General features: G+C 44.8%; 1 protein-coding gene across 2 annotated transcripts in view; it reads left to right on the top strand.

Moving 5' to 3' along the window:
* Window positions 1-18,217, top strand: part of sf3b3 (splicing factor 3b subunit 3) — a 31,838-nt gene extending 13,621 nt beyond the window's left edge. For both annotated transcript variants that reach the window (XM_015383798.1, XM_015383799.1), the window contains exons 13-27: window positions 183-334; window positions 725-880; window positions 1,849-2,004; window positions 2,733-2,876; window positions 3,315-3,437; window positions 3,534-3,688; window positions 4,154-4,328; window positions 7,357-7,562; window positions 7,649-7,805; window positions 9,629-9,754; window positions 11,714-11,926; window positions 12,323-12,421; window positions 16,258-16,401; window positions 16,478-16,582; window positions 17,611-18,217. In XM_015383798.1, coding sequence (XP_015239284.1) covers window positions 183-334; window positions 725-880; window positions 1,849-2,004; window positions 2,733-2,876; window positions 3,315-3,437; window positions 3,534-3,688; window positions 4,154-4,328; window positions 7,357-7,562; window positions 7,649-7,805; window positions 9,629-9,754; window positions 11,714-11,926; window positions 12,323-12,421; window positions 16,258-16,401; window positions 16,478-16,582; window positions 17,611-17,751 — 2,252 coding nt within the window. In that variant the 3' untranslated portion in view covers window positions 17,752-18,217. The remainder of the gene's footprint in view (window positions 1-182; window positions 335-724; window positions 881-1,848; window positions 2,005-2,732; window positions 2,877-3,314; window positions 3,438-3,533; window positions 3,689-4,153; window positions 4,329-7,356; window positions 7,563-7,648; window positions 7,806-9,628; window positions 9,755-11,713; window positions 11,927-12,322; window positions 12,422-16,257; window positions 16,402-16,477; window positions 16,583-17,610) is intronic.
* The last annotated feature ends 3,847 nt before the right edge of the window (window positions 18,218-22,064 follow it).

Below are 22,064 nucleotides of genomic sequence, written 5' to 3'. Positions count from 1 at the left end.
GAATTGAATAATTTTATGTTTCAAGTCCTTTCAGAAGTTTGAAATCTGAACATGACCAGACTTTAATAAAAGCAAAGTTTAAATTTCATCCGTTAGTAACAGTCAACCCTCTGCCCAAACAGCGACCTCTAGTGGCTGTCACAGAATGATCTTTAACGCGTCGGATTTCTTCTGATCCTCAGACGAGTTTGATGCCTACATCATCGTGTCTTTCGTCAACGCTACGCTGGTTCTGTCCATCGGAGAGACGGTGGAGGAAGTCACAGACTCTGGGTTTCTGGGAACGACGCCCACCCTTTCCTGCTCTCTGCTGGGGGAAGACGCCCTGGTGCAGGTCAGTGTCGGTTGGACACGCGCCGTCTGTGAAACACGATGACTTTCTGGATGCACTGATGTTGACTTTTAACCTTTCGTCTGTAATAAAAACAGATGTTTCTGCTGTCTGCTCAGACGGCCGAAGCAGATTAGAAAACACTTTGACGACGATGACTTTGGTTAATAATGCTAATCTGTCGGTTGTTCTTAGTTTTTCTTTCATTCCTTTCTCATCTGTAACCTTTAGCCTTTTGGGTGATGTCATTTGGTTCAGCGGGAGCATCTGCTGCCCTGAGACTGTCCAAAAGTTACATAAGCAAAATTCACACATGGAGCGTATTAGCCAGCAGTTGTTGCTCTCCTTTGCAGCCTTCATGTTTCATGTTTTCCCGTTTCCTGCCTCGTCCAGGTTTACCCGGACGGCATTCGTCACATCCGCGCAGACAAGCGCGTGAACGAGTGGAAGACTCCTGGCAAAAAAACCATCGTCCGCTGCGCCGTGAACCAGCGGCAGGTGGTCATCGCCCTGACCGGAGGGGAGCTCGTCTACTTCGAGATGGACCCGGTGAGAAAATGAAAGAAAGGCTTTGGGTTCATGGATCCATTACAGCATTTGGTTTTCATTCTGATACTTTTTTTTTCCTGGTTTTAGAGTCGGTTCTACTGACAGGTTCTGTTTAGAATTAGCCTGTCTGCTAACAGACGTCCACAGTGGGTTCAAACCTGCGATCGGTACCAGGACCGACTTGGCTGTGAGCTTTCATAAAGCAGACTGTCTGGGTTAGCAATGTTACTCCAATGTTGTAGTACTTAAAAGTAGAAGCAGGGTGCTTTATCAGCATAGATGAGTGATTGTGTTAAAACACCACAAGCTTCTGGCTAAATACTGTAACACACTGATGAAACGTTATGAATTACAAGAACGGGTTGTTTCTCATCACTTAGGATGTTTAATTGATTTGTTTCCAATTTGCGTTTATGGCTTCATACTCATTCATGTTTTTGCTGGTTTTTCCTGCAGCTCTTTCAACAAACTGGAAAAGATAAACAGACATTTTAATTATTCAATTAGATATCCAGTTTGAAAAGCCTTTTCAAACTTTAAATCCAACTTTCAATAAGAATTATTAAATATTAATAACATTTTCTAAATGGTTTATAAAAATCTACAATTCATGAATCTAAAGATTAATATCTTTCCTAATCACATAGAAGGCTTGTCCCTGAAAAACAGTGACCATTACAGTTGCTCCTCAGTTGTTTTTTGTTTTCAATAAAATGCTTGTTTTTGTTTAGGTATAGATTTATTTAGTGCTTTTCCACCCCGATTTGGGATCAACCAAGGTTAGCATCTCTGCAGCGAATCCCACCTCCATAACGCTGTGCTTCTAGATTATCTTTCAAACAGTGGGATGTTGTTCCTGCTGTTTAGAAACGGACTCGTCTCCTTCTAGCAGCTCTGGATCTATCCGAACGGCTCGGTGTGCCGAACCCACACTCAGTGGGTTTAATGGAATCTGTGTCTCTCTGCAGTCGGGCCAGCTGAACGAGTACACGGAGCGGAAGGAGATGTCTGCAGATGTGGTGTGCATGAGTCTGGCCAACGTACCGCCTGGAGAGCAGCGTTCCCGCTTCCTGGCTGTGGGACTGGTGGACAACACGGTCCGAATCATCTCCCTGGACCCTTCGGTACGGACAGAAACGGCTTAGATAATCTTATCCTGTGATCGTCCCGTGAATCTAGGAAGGTGTAAAGCAGATTAATGCTCAGTTTGTTGAGGTGTGACCTTAATCATCTCAGGCTCAGCGTGTTATGGATGTTTTGGAGAGGAAAGCTCAAGTATCTCATCATGCAGCCAGAGAGTCTTTTCATGTTGTACAAACATCAGGATGACCTCAGAAATGTTGGGCTTGAATCTCCTGCTGGATAAAGTGTGTTTCTCTGTCTTCTCAGTCCAGCAGTAGGTTGTTTATCTGCGTTAACGGCGCCGCCCTTCCCAAAAGGAACAGGTTTATAAAGCGTAGAGCTTCCCTGCCTGGAAGGATGATTAGAAAGACGGCAGCCAACCCAGAGCAGAACTGCAGGGATCAGCAGAGGCCTTTATTTCAGTCCAGCTGCATTTTTTTAAGCCCAAACCACAAAACCGAGTTTTTATCAGTCAGTTGGGCTTTTAGGGCCGTTTGTAGAAAGTGGAAACAAATTTCAATGGATAATTGAAGTACAAAACCATGCAGATGTTTACTGCAGCCATCACCTGGATCCATCCAGAACTTCAGGATGTGACTGAAGTAGACAAGGTTGAGTTCAGCTTTCAATTCCTGCTGGAAGCAGCAGGCTGACTGCTCATGTAAATAAATGATCAGATTACATACAGCTACGTCTTTTTGTCTTAACCTTTGACCCTCTGCCACCTCAGGACTGCCTGCAGCCGCTGAGCATGCAGGCCCTTCCTGCTCAGCCCGAGAGTCTGTGCATCGTCGAGATGGGAGGTGTTGAGAAACAGGATGAAATCGGAGAGAAAGGCACCGTCGGCTTCCTCTACCTCAACATTGGCCTGCAGGTATCCTCCATCATTTGTTTGCATCTGCGAAAAAAGCCAAAGAAATGGAGGCTGCTGAGAGGAACATCCAGCGAATTACAAGGGTCATGTTTTACTAAAGAGAGACTCTTATTGTGAAGAGTTAGCTTAGTTTAACCCTTCCTGTTCCAACAGATTCGGTTCAATTAATTCTAATCCATTTAGATTTAAACCTGAAAGCAAAGCTAAAGCTGCTGAGTAATGCAGGATGAGCGACGGGATCAATGGTTGCTATGGTACTGAAACAGCTTCACTGTTTTCCAGTTTCTAATCTCCATGGTGATGCCGCCTACACAACTAATTATTTAGCTCCTTTAGCTACCATAGAAGAAGAGATTTGTCAGCTGACATGTTTGCTTTGATTTTAAACCTGATGAGCATTTATCATGTGATTAAATATGTCCTCTCTTCTCTCTGTAGAACGGTGTGCTGCTGAGGACAGTCCTGGACCCGGTAACCGGCGACCTGTCCGACACCAGAACTCGGTACCTGGGGTCGCGACCGGTTAAGCTGTTCAGGGTCCGGATGCAGGGACAGGAGGCCGTATGTCCCCTTGATTTATCCGCCATGTTTATAAAACATCAAATATATATATATATATTTTTTATATTGTCCTAAAACTGTTGCTCCCCCTGACAGGTGCTGGCCATGTCCAGCCGATCGTGGCTCAGCTACTCGTATCAGTCCCGCTTCCATCTTACTCCGCTCTCCTACGAGACGCTGGAGTACGCCTCTGGCTTCGCCTCAGAGCAGTGTCCCGAAGGCATAGTGGCCATCTCCACCAACACCCTACGGTATGATCCCTGCAGCAGACCGCTTAGCTGAAGCATCCCAGGCTGAACGCCTTCATAGGAGCATTATTTCCTTCCATCCCGCAGTGTAGTTAGACATCGCTTTCATTCAGTCTGCTGGGAGTATGTGGGCGGCTGTAGTTTGAAAGGAATATGCACAAATGTTCGGCATTCTAGCCACAGTTAGGCTGACAAGAAACACATTTGATAAACTTTGGGTTTTAATCTTCTTTGATTGCAGTTTTATCAGTTGTCAGCAATAATTAAATTGATTAGTTCGTTTTTGAGTTTAATAATTATCTGAATCAATAAATTTTTCCTCTGATTCAAATTTAAAGATTGTTTTTATTTTATTGATTCCTGGATTTGAATAAGAAGGGAAATGTGAAATCATTTCCATCACTGAATGAACTGCTGCTTCTCCTTAAATCCAGCTCAGCTGATCCGTCTCTGTCGTTCTTTCTGCAGAATCCTGGCGTTGGAGAAACTGGGAGCCGTCTTCAACCAGGTGGCTTTCCCTCTGCAGTACACGCCCAGGAAGTTTGTGATCCACCCAGAAACCAACAACCTGATTCTGATAGAGACCGACCACAACGCCTACACAGAGACCACCAAAGCTCAGAGGAAGCAGCAGATGGCTGAGGTACGGAGGAACTCACCTGCTTTCCTTGAATGTTGTGCTGCAGGTCAAGCGTTCAGGCGCTTAGAGCTCTTCACACATCCTACTTAGAGATGTTTTTTTTTCCTCCAGAAGTGGAACAGGTTGTCATAAACTCACCCTGAGCTGGCAGTCAGTCATCTGGGGGGAAACCCGGAGCTGACTCGCATTCTCACCCTCGGATTAGCTTAACGTTGCCTAGCCTACTGCTTCTTGGCTTTAGGCCCATCATCTGCCATGACTCTGGTTTATAATTTCATGTTTACGGTTTTATTTTGTTACATGGAAGAAAATTTTATTGCGTTTTAGTTTAGAATAACTCGTTGAAATGATCTTTTGGAGCGTAAATGCCTGTAAGTCATTTTAGATCCTTGTGCTACTGTGAGAAGCTCAAGTGAATCAAGTTTAAATTAGATCTGGAGTGGTTTTAATGGGATCAGAGTGCTTGGATGTGGATCCACAGGCGGCTCTGTTCAGGCAGAGCCAGTCGGTCCGATAAGATCTCCCAGCAGCCTCTCTGTTATTCCCCGGCTGTCTGCAGGGAGGGTCAGTAGAAAACCCCTTTGAAGCATTAATCTGATTCCCTAAAATTAATGTCACTCCTCGGGTATCTGCAGAAGGAATCTTGCTGTTCTTGATCTCATTATCCTTCAGCACTTTTTAGTGAGCAATTTTTATCACAAAAAAATATTTTTTTAGGATTATGGGCTGAACTGGAGAACACAGCAGTTGCATGTCTTCATGTCTTTCTCCCTTTGCCGTCTTCCTTTATCACTGATGGTATCCATTAGGCCTGAAACAATTAGTTGGATTTATTGTCATAAATCATTATTTAGGTAATCGTCAACTAATGTAGTAATTGATTAATTGTTAACTGGAGCATAGAGACTCTGAAACTGCTGACAGAGCAACCCGCTTACAGCAGCAATTATCCCAAAATTGTAATAAAATATATAAACATTTTGCATTTAACATAAACCTCTTTTTCGTCTGTCAATATGCTCTATCTAGAACTCCTTAAGTTGAAAGGTTTTAGTTTCACCTGGTTTAATTTAGCAAAAAGTCTCCTTTAGGCAACCTTTTGCTATCTGATTATTAATGGATTAATCTGTCCATTACTTTTAGATTAATGTTTTTTCAAATAAAGTCTCAGCGGGGAAGGCTGCGATTAGCGGCGGCTACCGGCCCTGAACAGTGTCTGATAGACGATGATCACTGATGAACCTTCGTAATCAGTCCTGATATCATTCAGTGGATCCTGACAGAATCTGTTTCATAGAAGTCAGCTTATTTCTTATAGAGTTGCTGATTCTCTACTTTCCTGTTTTTTTTAGTATTTCTGTAAAAGAAACTGAGTTCTGCCTTCTCCTCAGACACGTAGCTTATAGTTCAATCGTTCTGTCCGTCGATGTGTTCATTTTCTCTGCTGCTGGTTTTCTTCCACGGTTGGTTAAGCCGGGATCTCACTGTACACAATTTTCTTTTTTTTTTTCCCCCTATTCAGGGCGATTCTTCAGTCATGCAAGAATTTTTCAGTCGGGCCGACTTTCAGCCTGATCGTGCACCGTGTAGTGCACAGGAGGGCGATCAATCTCTCATGACCACCTGATCAAGAATCGTTAGGTCGGGAGAAAATTAAACATGTTCGAAGTTCAGTCGGCTTTCATAAGGTGGTTTTAGGGCAAATGGCCTCAGTGTTCAAACAAGGATTCCTCTTCTTCCTCTCAGAGGAAAACCCAGAAGCATTGCGGGGGGGGCGAGTAAAATGGAGTTCTTTCTGTAAAATTGAAAGACGGTAGTAGCCATATTTGCTCTTTATCCAAATACGTCGTCACCTTTTGATATTAGGGCTTTTAGCTCAAAATTGCACAAATTGCCAAGGGAGCGCGTTTCTCTCTCCGTGAACTTCTAAACCCTGTGGTTTCGTCGTACAGTGTGAGCTGTAGCTGCGTGCAGCGATTGAAAACATCGTACAGTGTACGCCCGGCTTTAGCTGGGTTTTTTACGGCTGGGCTGACGTTCCAACAACCCTTCACTCCAAATCCTTTTCACTCTCTCAGGTCTGCACTGATCCACCTGATCTCCAGTGAACACGTGGCTGTTGATTAATGCGAATCATCAGCAGGGTCCTCCATGTTCCCACTCAGGGTTTAGACGCGTCTGTGAGGCTCTCGGCGTTGGTCATCATCTCTAAACTTAGACATGTAAAACCTCAGGCAGTCTCGGAGCCTGGGTTCTGTCTCGGCGCTGTGAAGGCAGTCAGAGTGGCCCGTCAGCTGCTGCTGCCTCCGATGAGGAGGAGGCTGCAAACCTCTTTCTCTGGTGGCTCCAGTTAATTGTTTAGGACAAAACAAACAGTTGTTCTCCAGACGCTGTCCCTCAGTGACTCATGTAATGGCAGCGTGTGCTGAGATCTCAGCCTCACAGCTGCAGCCCGAAGGTTGAAGTGAAAGAGACTCATTCATCTCAGAGCTTTAACGACCCATAATCCATTTCAACCAAAAATAAGACCTCTGTATTATAATCTGCGTGACGATAAACGAAGCTTCAGTCCATTCCTTCCTTCCGTAAAGTAATCAACAGTTACTTTAACACTGGATGTCTGCAGCATCCTCCTCTGAGTTCAATATTTCACTGTTTCCATCACAGCTTCTCTGTGCCCAGAGAATCCAAAGGACTAGAAAAAAAGAACAGAAATTAAAACCTGGTAATTAAGGTTATTTATTTGAATTAACTGCTGTTTTATCTTTGTAGTCTCTGGGTTACCTGCTGTTCATCTCTGTCTCATCCTTCTTCGCTGTCTTACTGACTCTGGTTCGGAGGGTTTTCTTCCTGCAGGCTGAGGCGCTGAGATTGATCCCGCATTAAAGGCTTCCAATAACTGACCAGAAACCCTTAAACTGCTGTTAGCATTTCCTGCTAGGTGTTAACAGAGTGCTTAAACTCAGAAGTGGAACTTTGGAGAAGTGTGTGTTGACTGTAGGACCGCGGTAACCTTCTGGTTCCCCTGCAGGAGATGGTGGAGGCGGCCGGCGAGGATGAGCGAGAGTTGGCTGCCGAGATGGCTGCGGGGTTCCTCAACGAGAATCTCCCAGAGGCCATTTTTGGTTCACCCAAAGCCGGCGCGGGACAGTGGGCGTCGCTGGTGCGGCTGATCAATCCCATCCAGGGTTCCACTCTGGACCAGGTGCAGCTGGAGCAGAACGAAGCTGCCTTCAGGTGAGAATGATGGGAAAACTTTCCGTCTTGACTCTTCACCGACTCGACCTCACTGGTTCCCTTCTAATCTGTTTCAAACATCCCAGTGTGGCGGTCTGCCGTTTTCCCAACACTGGAGATGATTGGTACGTCTTGGTGGGAGTGGCCAGGGACATGATCCTCAACCCCAGGTCAGTCGGCGGAGGTTTCATCTACACGTATCGGCTCAACGATGAAGGAGAGAAGCTGGAGTTTGTGCACAAGGTGGGTTTGATAACTGGAAAAATGCTCAGCTTCCATCTGGGCTTATTTCCTCTGCCTGTGCTGACAGATCCTCTGGAGATCGGTCCGTTTATTTGATGTTTGACCCGCTTACCTCCAGCCTTTCGTCACTCCACTCGTCTCAGTTAGATCTACATGTGGGAAAGATGGAATGATGTGTTAAAGATAAAGAAACGGAAAATTATTCCCTTATGAGTTCTAATGGTGACTGAGACGCCCGCAGCATCCTGGGCTTTCCCCCAGAACCTCCACCAGGGAGGAGGAACCGGGTGAATCAGTGGTTGGTCACCTGATGCTGGATAACAGTGGGAATGACTAATGAGTCGCTGCGTTTCCAAGCTGAGTCAGCTGCTCCAGGAATTTCCCAACCATTTCCCGGATTAGAACTCTCTAGCTTATTCCATCATCTAATCCAGTTTGGACTTTTTATCCAGAAAACTGAGCAGGAATAAGTGATTAGATGAAACGGTGTGCCGGTCTGGAGCCAAACTCCAACCAGGATAGAGACAAATCAGGGATGCATTAATATCAGTCTGATCAGTGAAACTTGAATAATTTCAGCTCTAAATACTAACTCGGTGTTAAAGTTTTGATATTTTAAATATTAAAAACTCATATTTTCCAACAGAATCAGAGGCTGCTTCAAGTCTAAATAAATGCAGAGTTAAAAGACACATTTGAAGGTATTGTTCCTTTAAACTCATAGGGAGGTCATTTAAATTTCAAATCATTCTGGCTTAAAGATGTAGTCTTTATTGTCCCAAAATGTAGAAAAGTTCTAGCCTAGTAAACTAGCCCCACCCGCCTGCGGCCAAAATCGTTTTTGCCTGTGAGCTGTCTAGCCTTGATCAATGGCCCAGGCCCTAAATCTGGCAGCCAATCACAACGCAAATATGTGTTTTGAATGTCTGGATGCAAAGCGGGCGGGGTTTTGAGGGCGTGACGACGTCATTAGCATGCACTGCGGCAGCAGCTGCTTTCAATGGAGCGCTACATTGAAAGTTAAAAGTTCTCTTTCTCTTGCTGTTGTTCAATAAAAGTACGTTTTAAGATCATTTTAGGGCCGAGAATATTATACATTAAAGCGTCACTATATGGTCCATTTACTGATTTAATGCGTAATTAAAAAAACGATTTCCAAAGTTTCATTCATCGGGGCCAGACTAAATTACACCTTTCATCTCCCATTTAGTCTAGTTTACCAGGCTAGAAAATTTCTATAAAAAAAAAAATAAAACTCCTGTCTTAAAATCTGTTTTTTGTTTAATCTGTTTTCTTTATCTTATACAGCCTAGTTAGTTATAAGTCAGCATGAACACCTAAATATCAACAGTCATCTGTCAATCATTTTTTCGGTCATAGCATCTTGATTCATATGTCGCAGCTAATATACGCAACGGTTGAAAACATCATTTACTTTACCACTGAATTCCGTTCTTGTGTTCACGTCCTTTTCCATAACATCTTCGTCCCCGCCTTCCTCCGCAAAATAAAGTGTATTACGATGGAGATTCATCTACATCCTCCGACACTAAACTCTCCTCCTCTGTCATGTTTCCTCTGTCCATAGCATTCCTTGACAGTGTCGTTTCTAAGTCACCAATTTAGTGCTACTTGGTCCCAATGAAATTTCCCATTGGAAACCTACTAGCACTATGTTGCTAACTGGTTAGCAGCGTCGTATCCCGAGTTTTGATATGTTTACCTCTCTGCTGTGCACTATAAACTCATCAGTCTCCCTCTAAAAACGCGCTGGTTTGAAACAAAGGCCATGTTTAACCCTGTTCTGCCTGTCCTGCCTGCAGACTCCGGTCGAGGACGTGCCATTGGCCATCGCGCCTTTCCAGGGACGCATCCTGGTCGGAGTCGGAAAACTGCTGAGAATCTACGACCTTGGCAAAAAGAAGCTGCTGCGAAAGTGTGAGAACAAGGTAAGAAGGTCGTCGTTATGAGCGAGCGTCAAACCGCAGCCGGTTCTGGAGCAGATTACTGGACCGCTCTGTTTGAGGCTCCCTCTTTTCTACCCAGTTCAGCTCAGAGAAACCTCTTTCACCTCAAAGGGGAAAAAACTCCGCCTCTAACAGTTATAGCTGTTCTTTGTTCACATTTACAAACTATGGATGCTGAGAAACTAAATCCATCTGGAGCATTTTGTGAGATAAGAGAAAAATCAGTTGAAATAAATGAGATTTTAACTTCCTAAAATTCAGTTTTGCTTTGTTAATGTGGTTCTGATTCCGTCCATCAATCATGAGACGATGGAAGAATTTACAAGAAGTACGCAGTTCAATCCTCACAGCCTCCACTCTGGCTTCCTGAGCAACACACTTAACCCCCCACTGCTCCCCGGGTGCCGCACAATGGCAGCCAACTGCTCCCCAAAGGGATGGGTTAAAATGCAGAGATAAATTACTCCAATATGAAGTAAATAAAGTTATATTATTACTATTAAGAATTACAGGTTGATTGATGTCAAAATGAACGACACGAACAAGGAAGGAACAAACTGTTGAAATAGGGCAGCAACACGGTGTCAAAGTAGTGATGTAGATGGTGTAATTGCAATAACATTAATCATTGTATTAACAATAATAAAAATAAAGGGCACAATGGGCAGAGACGGCCTCCATGGCAGGAAGATCCCAATTCCTAACGGCTACTCATCCAAAGACCCGCCTCACATTTAGCAAGAGGAGAGGAGAGAAGTGTTCCTTACAGCATTGCTCATACTGATGCTCAGACACAGTGGTGGTGGAGTCATGGTGTGGGACAGCTAGGGAGAAAGTCTGCCAAGCAGCTGGCTGAACCGTGAACATTGTAGCACTTTGGTTACAAGCAGGGCTCGATAATTTCTGGGCATTTTCAATATAATCGCAATTCACCAAAACACAAAGACACTGACTTTTCTGTCCAAGCCTTCAGGTGGCGGTAAAACGTTGCTTTGTCGTCGCAAAGATGCGTAAAGAAAGCTGCAGCTAGCTGTAGACCCATGCTTACAACTGGAAGTAAACATTTTTTCACACACAGATTGCAATAAAGTCCTGCAACAATGGACTATGAGTAAGCAAGGTTTGATAACTCATTTCAATTTTTTTCATCAGTTTTTTTCACTGCTGCTTACCTTTATTAAGGCTGCACTTTAAAAAAGTAAATAGTCTAGAGAGCTGAACTGAACGAAATTTCTTTTTGTTTACACTTGTGTTTTCAAAATGACAAAATAAACTCTAAGTCTTAGATAACTAAACGCCTGGAGGAGAAATATCTGTAAACTTTGCGTTGGTGCAAAGAAAAACCAAAATAAAATTGCGACTTTCAGTCGTTCAGCTGTAGTTAAAAGACAACTAAACGTTTCTCAGTCCACTAGTGAGGCCCCCACTGAGTGGATCCAGCATAAAGCGGAGTCAGAGTGGCCTAGTCAAAGTCCAGGCTACAAGCCATATAAGGGCAGCAGCAGGATGTCTGTTGTGTTTGTAAATCCTAGTGTGAGGGTGGGGCCATTTCAGCAGCCAAGCTGAAGCTCTTAGTTATTTACGGGGAGCTTTTCCAGAAGCCTCGAATGACCTCTGACCCTGAATCACCTGGCTGACGTTTCTGTGACCTTCAGTGGCTCAGATTTAGGAGCAGCAGTAGCTCATCAGTCTGAAGTGTTGACGGCCTGCAAACACGGAGCCTGGGTTCTGTCCCGGCGCTGTGAAGGCAGCTCAGGCCGCCGGGGTCACCCCGCTGATGCTCCGCTTAGCTTAAACCTTTGCAGATGTTTTCTACTTGCAGAGCCTTCAGGGTGCTCACAGCGCGCTTCTAATTTAAACAAGACGCATTTTGTTGACATAAAACTGTACGAGTGGTCTGCAGCTGGAGCACCAACCATCTGTGTGTTTAACTTCCTGCAGCACGTTCCCAACCTGGTGACGGGCATCTACACCATCGGCCAGCGCGTCATCGTGTCTGATGTCCAGGAGAGCCTGTTCTGGGTCCGCTACCGCCGCAACGAGAACCAGCTGATCATCTTCGCCGACGACACATATCCCCGCTGGGTGACCACGGCCTGTCTGCTGGACTACGACACCATGGCGTCTGCTGACAAGTTTGGCAACATCAGCATCGTAAGTACGACCCTTCAGAGGTTCTGTGGGGCGGACCATGTTGGTTTTCTTCTTCTCCTGTCTGTAGATCGCTCTGAGCTTCACGGCTGTCGGATAGAAGTCTTATTTTTCCCTCTCCTCCTGTTTTGGTCTCCTTACCTGGAAGCAGCAGGAGCTTTTATTACTCAGCCAGTTTCCTTTCCTTCTGTCCTGATCTCTTTGTGCGGTCCATACATTCCCACACTGTAATTCAAAGCCTGATGTCTGCAGACACATGTGTTGCACCGAATCCAACCCCAGTCCAAACAGAACATATATCCTCCTGTGAGTTCTTCTGAGAACCATCTGGAGACCTTTGAGGGTTTTAACGAGATGAGAAGGCAAACACGTCTCTAACTCTGTGGTTTGTTTTCCCAGGTGCGTCTTCCTCCCAACACCAGCGATGATGTTGATGAAGACCCCACAGGAAACAAGGCGCTGTGGGATAGAGGTCTCCTGAACGGAGCATCTCAGAAGGTAAAACCTCCCTGACTAATGGAATCACTAGCAGCTGATCTACTGAGCTTCAGACGTGATGTTTCCATCAGGCCCTCCTGCTGCTGAAGCTTGAACATCTGGTTTGTTTTGTTTAGATTATAAATGATGTTCTAATGCTGCGATGATGGAGCACCTGCTTCCAGCGTAACCTAGCAACAGAAGATGGTTGCATCCATCATAGCAGCAGTTAGCAGCAACACATCTGATGAATAAGCCCTCAGTTATGAAACGCTCCCCTTTGACGCAGATGTTCTGAGCTCAGGGCCCACGGGTCGGACACGCCGACAGTCGGTGCTCGCAGCGATCAATGCTTTGTACCCCAAAACACTCAAATCTATCCTAGCCACAGGAGCAACAGAAACCCAGTGTGACTCTGTTCTTACCTCTCAGTCGGAGCAGTGCTGACCCAGAATCAGTCCGATGGCTGACGCTCTGAAAGGAACCTCGATGTGTAAACAAACCTCTGTCTCTGGACCCATTTGTCCATCAGATGGCAGTCTGGGCCTGAACAGGGTCGGGTTCTAATCAAAGATAACATCTGTGTTCATGTGACCCACTTAGAGGCTTAATTAAAGCACGGGAGCCGAGCCGTTCTGTTTGACCTCTGCGACCCACTGACCCACAGACTGGGCCGTAGTGTTTGTCTTTGTCTCATTGATTCATTCGGGTCCATTTCTAGCTTTATGGGTGCCGGTCAACGCCCGGACGGTTGGTCTCTGTCCTAAAGCAGGGGTGGCAAACTGGTTCCACAAAGGGCCGTGTGGCTGCAGGTTTTCTTTCTAACCAAGCAATAGCACCAGACTCCATTCATCTCATCAAGTGAGTCCAATCTGAACATGATGACTTGATGAGATGACTGGAGTCTGGTGCTATTGCTTGGTTGGAAAGAAAACCTGCAGCCACACGGTCCTTTCTGGAACCAGTTTGACACTTTTGTTCTAAAGGGTTTATACATGAATGAGTAACTCTTATTTAATGCTGTTAGAAATAATCTTAATGCCATCAAAAAGTACCCATGATTTTATATATATATATATACACACACACACACAGCAAAATCCTACGTCATCTTCACCGTGGACAGGCTGCAGCGATGTCCCAAGTTTGGTTCAAATTTGCATTTTTCCCATTCTCAAGCCTTTTCTCCACCTCAAGCTTCTTTTCCCAGGCCATTTAATGCCACAACTATCAAATTTTATGAATTTTAATACCAATTAAGGCCTTAATTTAAATAATAATTTAATGATTTTTAATGACCCGCGGAAACCCTGTTCTAAAGGGCTGGTTATACTCTCCGCAGCAGTTTGTTGCAGTGAGCTCGACGCAGACATTTTTGATTTATGCTCAATATTGAAGCGTGGTCTGCGCTACACACTGCGGGTCTAGATATGGCGGAGAGGAAGTGGGGGCGAGTTTAGTCCGACAACGGAGGGACATGAGGGCGAAAAAGAGCTGGGATCCAGGTGGAAAAAGGGTCCCATCGTTCTTGCGCACCTCACTCTTCTAAATGGTCCAACTTCACGAGTTTTTTAGCGCAATTGCGGTCATAAAAACAAAACATGCCGGCCTCCTGTCTGCGGCACTGCCTGCGGTCACCTACGAATTGGGAGAGGTGCAGCAGAGTGTCTGCCGAGGGGGCGGGGACGTCTTTGCGTTCACTGCGAGACCTACGCAGACGACCGGGTATAAATCAGCCTTTAGAGTGTGTTCTGTCGGACCAGCATACCCATAGTCAATATGCATGTGCAGGATGTCACGTTTGCATACGTCTGACACCATAAGTGGAAGGAAGTCTACTAGCCTACTTTATTTATGCTTTTCCTTTACCAGGAAAGCATACTAAAAGTCAAGTAGGCTAGTTTATTTCTGTGTGATGTTATAAAAGTTTTAGTCTGGGGTAAACAGGATTTAAAACTAAACTTTAAACACAGACAGCCTCGCTTTCTTTGTTTGCTACTTCACACCCTGATGTAGCAGCTAAGCATTCAGATTGTCACACAACGGTTAAGTGTATGCAAATCTAACAGAAGTATGCGTATTACTATGGGTTTGCTGGTCTGACAGAACACCGGGCCATCTGATGGAACGCCTTCTGCTTTTACTAGATGATTTATTTCCGTACAACTCAGAGTGACTTTGGGTCAGGACCTGCAGCCAAATGAAAGGGCCGACTGTCTGCACAGAAAAGTCCAAAACAAAGCAGGTTCTGTGTAAAGCTGAGGAGACCCGGTCCAAATAAAGCTCTTACTGTTATTTAAGTAATAAATCTGGAACCTATAATTCATCATAGGAAACCCTCACCTTTAGCAGCCGGAACTCCTGTTAGGGGTTCTGATGGACTCCGCCATGTCTCCCGTCTTTGGAGGGACTCTGGCTGCAGTAGAGGTTCAGAGACTTTTCTTCCTTGGTTCACAATAAGTGGTGAAACAGGTGAGGGAACACTTTTATCGTGAGTAAATAGCATAAATAATATATGAAATAAGAGAAACTACGTTTTCCGACCCCAGCCGACAAAATAAAACACAAAACCTCCACTGAACTGCCTCAACAACAAACTAATAAAAACAAATAATCAAAATGTTTAAGTAGAACATCGTCTATATAGATGATTGTTTATTAACTAATGTTAATACATATGGCAGCTGTTTCAGTAGCAAAAGACTCTTTATTTTATAATGTAAACGTAGCGACAGGCTAAACATGAGACTGTATTGCTGCTCCCTCCATCTGCTGTCTGGTGATTTATTTTAGGTTAAATTAACTCATTTTATCTTGAAAATAGTGAAAGAAAAAGCAAAAGTTTGGCAGCTAATGTTGCTTTCTCCCTTCAGATTATCACTGCGGCTCTAACGGTGCCCCAATCCAGAGCAGGAGGCCATTTTCCTTCTGGTTCTGTCCGTCCTGATGGTCAGATTGAGTCAGAGAAGGTCTGACATTTTTTGTCTCTTCTCTGACTTTCCATAGGTCTGTCAGGTTATCCGCTTTTCCTGTTTTCCAATTGGGAATAATCTCAGTTCCTACAGAAAGCTGCTCTCCAAATACTTTGGAATGACCTCTGACCCCTCCCTCTCCCATGGCCGTTGCTCCTCTGAGGTCATTGCAGACGTCCTTTCTTGGCGTTGTGCGATGCACCAACCAGGTGAAGATGATGCTGCCGTTAATCGCAGACTGCTGGATTTCTGCCGAGCCATCCGGTAAAAAAAATATTCCCGCCTGTCTTCAGGTCTGTTTGGTCCAGATCCATTAGTTTTCTGGGTTGTTTTGAGGCAGGAACGGAGGATCTGTGGTGGTTTTTGCTCATTAATGCATTGGTTGCGGCTGCTGCGATCAAAAGGCATCAGTGCGATCCCGTTGCACCGCCGCAGGGCTTGGCGGAGAATCACGGGGAGGCAGCAGACAGAGCTGCTGTTGTTTCCCCCAGAGGTTCAGAGGCTGCGGTCTCTGCTCGTTTGTGTCTCCACCACAGGCTCTGTTTCAGCGTCGCCTCTGCTCCCTTTGGTCAGGGTGTCAGTGTAACGGCCAATCAGGGCACATTATGAGGCCTCGCTGCCCCTCAATGCCGTCTTTGTGTTATCTTCTGCTCCCTGCCGTGCAGCATGGCGTTGAACTCGCCTAACTTCCTGCCAGCAGAGTGTGACCCCGGTTTAGACACACCTCTTAATGTGCAGCCGGATCACTCAATGTCATCTGGGTTTCGGGCCCCAAACAGCTGCAGGTGACGAATCCGTCAAGGCCTGCGATTCTCCGTGGTTAAACTGGATTCCCTCCAAACGTTTCTGTCTGATTCTCCAACGCTGGGCTCTGTGTGTCTCCAGGCTGAGGTCGTAGTGAACTACCACATCGGAGAGACGATTTTATCGCTGCAGAAGACCACGCTGATCCCCGGAGGCTCCGAGTCGCTGGTCTACACCACGCTGTCAGGAGGCATCGGCATCCTGGTCCCGTTCACGTCGCACGAGGTAAGGCAGACACAGAATTGGGCTGGTTCTTCTCCACTTTTTCAGACTCTCAGGTTAAAGTTTCTCTTCTCTCCAGGATCACGACTTCTTCCAGCACCTGGAGATGCACATGCGCTCCGAGTTCCCGCCGCTCTGCGGCAGAGATCACCTCAGCTTCAGGTCCTACTACTTCCCAGTGAAGGTTAGTGGTTTATCTGGGAGTCCTACCTCCTTCCTGCCCTCCTTCTTTCCTTGGATGGTAGCATTCAGTTTTCTTTGGGTTTAAGTGGGTCAAACAGAACCGAAGGCAGAACTTTTCGTTTTATTTTTCCTCCACGGTTCTGGTCCTTGTTCTGCTGACCTGACGCAGAGACCCAATGGTTGGAAACATTTATGTTCTGCAGGTTCTGATTCAGACCTGAATGGATCCAAGCAGCCATTTCTGCCTGCAGATGTTAGACAAGCTCAGAAGGACCTAGGCCGTTTCTTATTATGTGTACTTGTGCGTTCTCGTGTACTCGTGAAACATCATCCTCCTCAGCCCTAGTACTGTTCAAATTCACAAGAACAGCAGACTGAGAACGGATAGTCCCTGGATGTTGTTCTCACCCCTCCCTAATTACCCAGCATGCATCAGAGCAGACTTGTCCGTTCTTGAGATTGAAAGCTGTCCCAGCATGCACTGCGGCAGCAGCAGCTTCCAGGTTAGCGCTTACAGAGCTCAGAGTATGAAGTTAAAAGTTCTCTTTTCTGTTGCCGCTGCAACCAGCTGCCCTGCGAGGCTAACGGTAGGCAGGGCTAACGTTAGCCCGTCTGCAGCAGCTCTCTCTCTACATAGCTGTGTGTGAAGGACCACTGGCTCTGATGCCAAGTTTTGTTTTATTTCGCAAAATGTTAATTTGATTTGTGTTTATCTGATTGTGTTCATTATTATTCCCCCCCAATAAATGAAAGAATTCAGAATTTTATTATCATCTAGAAACTATTAATAGCAGGAGATGAAATGCAGCTCCAGAGGAGCAGAGCGTGTGGTGACGTCTTGAGTACGCTTCTGTTCCAACTGACCCATATTTATGCTGTGCGCTCCCATTCTCCCACTTTCCTGTGTTCTTCTCCAGAACATATTTGCCGAGGACACAAGTCTGTACTCTCGTTCTAGTGAATTGAGAAAAGGCCGTAGTTTGGAACCAGAAACGTTTTAATCTTCCTGTTTTCTGCTCTTTCCTGTAGAACGTGATCGATGGAGATCTGTGTGAGCAGTTCAACAGCATGGATCCACACAAGCAGAAAAGTGTAGCCGAGGAGTTGGACCGAACTCCTCCAGAGGTGTCCAAGAAGCTGGAGGACATCCGCACTCGTTACGCTTTCTAGTCTCCCGGCAGGAAGCCAGGATCCTCCTTCCTTCGTCCTTCACGGCAGATTCCAGGAAGTGTGAGGAAACATGTCGTGCTGCTTCTCCCACACATGATGACATCATCCCAGAGAAGGCAACGTCAGGTTCTCACCCCCTCAGACATCCAACACCGCCCCATCACGGGGAAACGGACTCAGTAGACCCCGGCAGCTTTCCTCATCAGTTCAGTCGTTTTCAGAAGCGTTGAGGATCTTTGCATTAATGAGAACATAGTGTGGATGTTTTAGGCTCACCTCCACCTGTTTGTTTGGATCTCTGTGGTTCTCCTGGAAAAACTCAGAAAAACACTGAAGGTCAGCACGGGTGGTAAATTCCCAGCCACAGACGGCATTCCAACTGAAACGGGGAAATCTTTGGACGTTTGGGTTTGTGGGACGGGGCAGTGGTCTGTTTTTGTAAATAAAGTTGTTTTTATAAAAACTGTTCCTGGGTCACTTTTCTTTTTGTTTGGAAATGTTTTCCTATTTAACAGGTGAGAAGTTCCTCCTCCATCTGCGATGCCTCATCACACCGATAATCTCCTGATCTGATGGTTTCCCAGCAGAATGCAGTGTATGGTTCTGGTTCTACTTTTATATTAAACTGTATTAAACATTATTTGGGGAGTAAAATGGAATAAAACAGGCATCAAGAAGGAAAGGCAGGAGAAAGAAGGAAGGAAAGGGTACATGAAAACAGAAAATTAAACAAAAATAATTTTATAGTAACTCCTATAGCCTGCTTCCACACCTTTATGAGACGAGAGGAACAGAAAGAACATCAAAGCAAAGTATTAAAAGAGCAGTGGGTATCCCTTAGATATCGTGTGTCGAAGTCCGAACCTATGGTGATAACACAATGTTAATCCAGGTGGTATATGTATCTGCAGCTTAGTATTTAGGATAAGTGTTTATGTGAACACCTTGAAAGGAAATATTTGGGGACATAAGGAGGGCAGGTATAGAGCTCGCAGCACCCACTAGAGAAGGGCAGACGAGCACCCAGAACCTGACCCTGGAGGCCATAGTGCCGAGGTCTGACGTGGCCACTGCAGTGAACCCATGGTTACATGGATGGAAGCCCCAGGGGTCTGAGGCCCGAGGGGACCCCACAGGGCCAGGTGGCCCAGCAGCCACCAGGAATGAGCCACTGAAGTACCCAACGCCACCATCAGAACCATCATCGCACCAGCAGACAGAGGAACCTGTCACTGCTGGGGAGCATAAAATCCAGATACACACTCATATGGAGACGCAGACATGCTGGTGAAGATTCTCATTCATCCAGGCCAGTCATTCCAGAAAACTAAAAAAAAAACAATCCACTTGACCTTGTTTCCAAGTTTGAAGACGTTTCACTTCCCATCCAGGACCCAAGCCAGTCATCTCAACAAGTTAGTCCAATCTGAACATGATGACCTGATGAGATGAATTGAGTCTGGTGTGCTATTGCTTGGTTGGTAAGAAAACCTGCAGCCACACGGCCCTTTCTGGAACTAGTTTGAGATCCCTGCTCAAGGGGAACAGACCCAGGAGGAGATTCCCAGAACCCCCATGATGGGAAGGGGGCAGCTGGAGCTCTAAAGGAAAAAAGGGGCCCTGTGATTGGGCGTCAATGAAGGAAGAGCAGCAGTGTAGCTCAGGTCTAGCCACAAACACCAACCTGGAGGAGGGACGACCCTCCCAAGCATTAACACACAAACCTTAAACCCACCCCCCACAGATGCCAAGACACATCAGCTATGTGTTCACAGATGGAAAAATGAAGCAGATCAGGAAAAGAAAGTCTTTACTGCTAAACATGGAGGAGGGTGTGTTATGCTCTGGGCTGCTTTGCTTCATCTGAATCTCTGCAGCATCCAATGAGATCTCCAGACTATCAGGGATCGTAGAGAGAAATGTGCTGCAGTGTCAGAGAGCTTGGTCTCAGTCGCAGGTCTCCAACAGGATAATGAGCCAAGAATGGCTGAGAGGAAAACATTGATCTGTGTTGAAGTGGCCTCTAGGAGCCATGATCTCAATCCTACTGAGCATCTTTGGAAGGAGCTGAAACAGTCCATCTGGAAATGGCAGCCTGCTTACCGCAGACATCTGGAGCAGCTGATGAGGAGTGGAGCAGAACACCTCCTTGGAGGAGCAGAGATCTGATTGACAGGAACAGGAACCAATTGGTTGCAGCGATTCTGAAGGTGGCGGAACTTGATATTAATCCAATTCATGAGTTAATTTGTTTCAAGCCGGTTTGAAAATTAACATCTAACCTCATTTGTTCGTTTTCATAAATTTTTATTTATTACTACTTAAGTCTCAAGCAGTTATTTCTGTGACCTTTGTGAGGTTTTCCTCATTAAACGAGGAGAACGAGGGGAACTTCTCTCCTTACCAGGAGGGGATTTACCTTTAGGCAATACTAGGCAGTTGCCTAGGGACCCAGGTTCCTGGGGGTCCCATAAAACTCTGCTTACATGTATGGTTAACAGAACTATTTCTTATTTGTGCACATTAATTATGTTTTTGATAAAAATCCTTTCACTAAAATGCCATCAGAACGCTTATAATATTGAGTTTCATACAAATGAAAAATAGAGAACAGATAAGCAGGGGCGGAGCTAGATGGGGGGCCAGGGGTGGCCATGGCCACCCTTAGCCAATCATTGGCCACCCCTACCATTTTTCCCCTCTAATACAGATGGTGGCAGTAGTAATACTCTAAATGTTAAAACTTATTGAAAATTTTATTTTTCCATATATTAATAAAAACTTGGCAACAGAAACACTGTGATTAATTATGCACATAAATTTACAAACATTAAAGCTGATCGATACAGAATTCATGCTCTTTTCAGACCTAAATTTTGAATTATTTGGAGTACAGATAAAATGTTATGCCTCTGCAAGTCATCTAGGAGTCTTCAGTGAAATCATAGATTAATAACTACTTTGATAATAACTTAGAAATTCCTTAACTGTGGATATTAGTAGATTTAAATACCATTTTTTTGCAGAATGATTATTGATAAAAGTAGGTAACGACAATGTAAAATGTGTTCGCCCCAGAACTCAAACATGAAAGAATTTTTTTCCACTGTACCTTTTATTTACACAGAATAGATGTTTAAATATATATGTCTATATGTTAGCAAAGGCTGCAGGAAAGTATAGTTTCTCTTGTTTTTAAAATTTGAAATTATGAATGTTGTGCTCATTCCTGTTGAAACAGTGTAGACTGACCCTGAGTTTTTGTTTCTTTTGGGCCCCCCTATTAGGATTTTCTGGCTCCACCTCTGCAGATAAGCAGGTACATTTCTACAGTGAAAAGAAGGACTGGATTATTTACTTTTGCCGTTGCCTTTTTGGAAACACAGGAAGGAGCAATCGGCTAAGTGAGCTTAGTGCTTGGAAAAAAAAAAACCCTTTCATTCCTTTTGAGACAGCAAGAAAAGTCAGCTGAGAACAAAACATAGAGAGGAAAACAACAGGAAGGGAGGACAGAACATAGAACAAATAATGGAGGTGTATTCTATTAAAACTTCTGTATAATGGGTCTGTTTTATGTGTTGTCTTCTCAGTGTAGAGGGCCCCCTGCCTGTCTTTGCCTAAGGCCCCAAATGTCCTAAATCCACCCCTACTCCTTACAATCGGTGTCATGATCCTGATTTTCTTAGAGCTAAATCAAGTTTTCCTTCGTTTTTACCCTGAGTGAAGTAAAGAGTCCGACATAAAACAGTTTTTCTTCTTTTTATCTACAAAAATACTTGGTATTTTTTTTATATGCATTGCAAACTTAGGAAATTTTCTTACTTTTTTTTTTTTTTTTTTTTACAGCTCCTTATAACATAGATTGCATGACCAAAAGGAAAGATATTGACACTAGAGGCTTTCTCTGTTTATCCACTGAATCTTATCAAAAACAGACATTTCCAGATGAAGCCTGGTCTAACAGGTCAGTACCAACAGGCCCATCTGACAGTTGGCTGCTCCTGGCACTCTGCTGCTGCATAAGGTGTAATGACTTTTATGATAGGAGGGAAGAAAATCAAAAAGTTTATAGTAAACCTACCCAATTAGAACAACTGTGCGGTTGCAAGACAACGGTAACCTTTTCTCTCCTGTGATGAGTTCATCAGAAAAAGATCTAAGACTCGCCACAGATACACCACTCTAGCAAGTTACACAAATCTCTAAAACACCAAATAAAAAGGTTTTAATCCAGTTCTCAACGCAGTTGTTAAATCTAGGATCTGTTCAAATTTCAATCAAATATGAGAAAATAAATGAAGATTTTATATATA

Source organism: Cyprinodon variegatus, unplaced genomic scaffold, assembly GCF_000732505.1.
Source record: "Cyprinodon variegatus isolate N-32 unplaced genomic scaffold, C_variegatus-1.0 Scaffold294, whole genome shotgun sequence".
In the NCBI taxonomy this organism is placed as follows: domain Eukaryota; kingdom Metazoa; phylum Chordata; class Actinopteri; order Cyprinodontiformes; family Cyprinodontidae; genus Cyprinodon; species Cyprinodon variegatus.
This window is presented reverse-complemented; position numbering and strand designations above follow the sequence as displayed.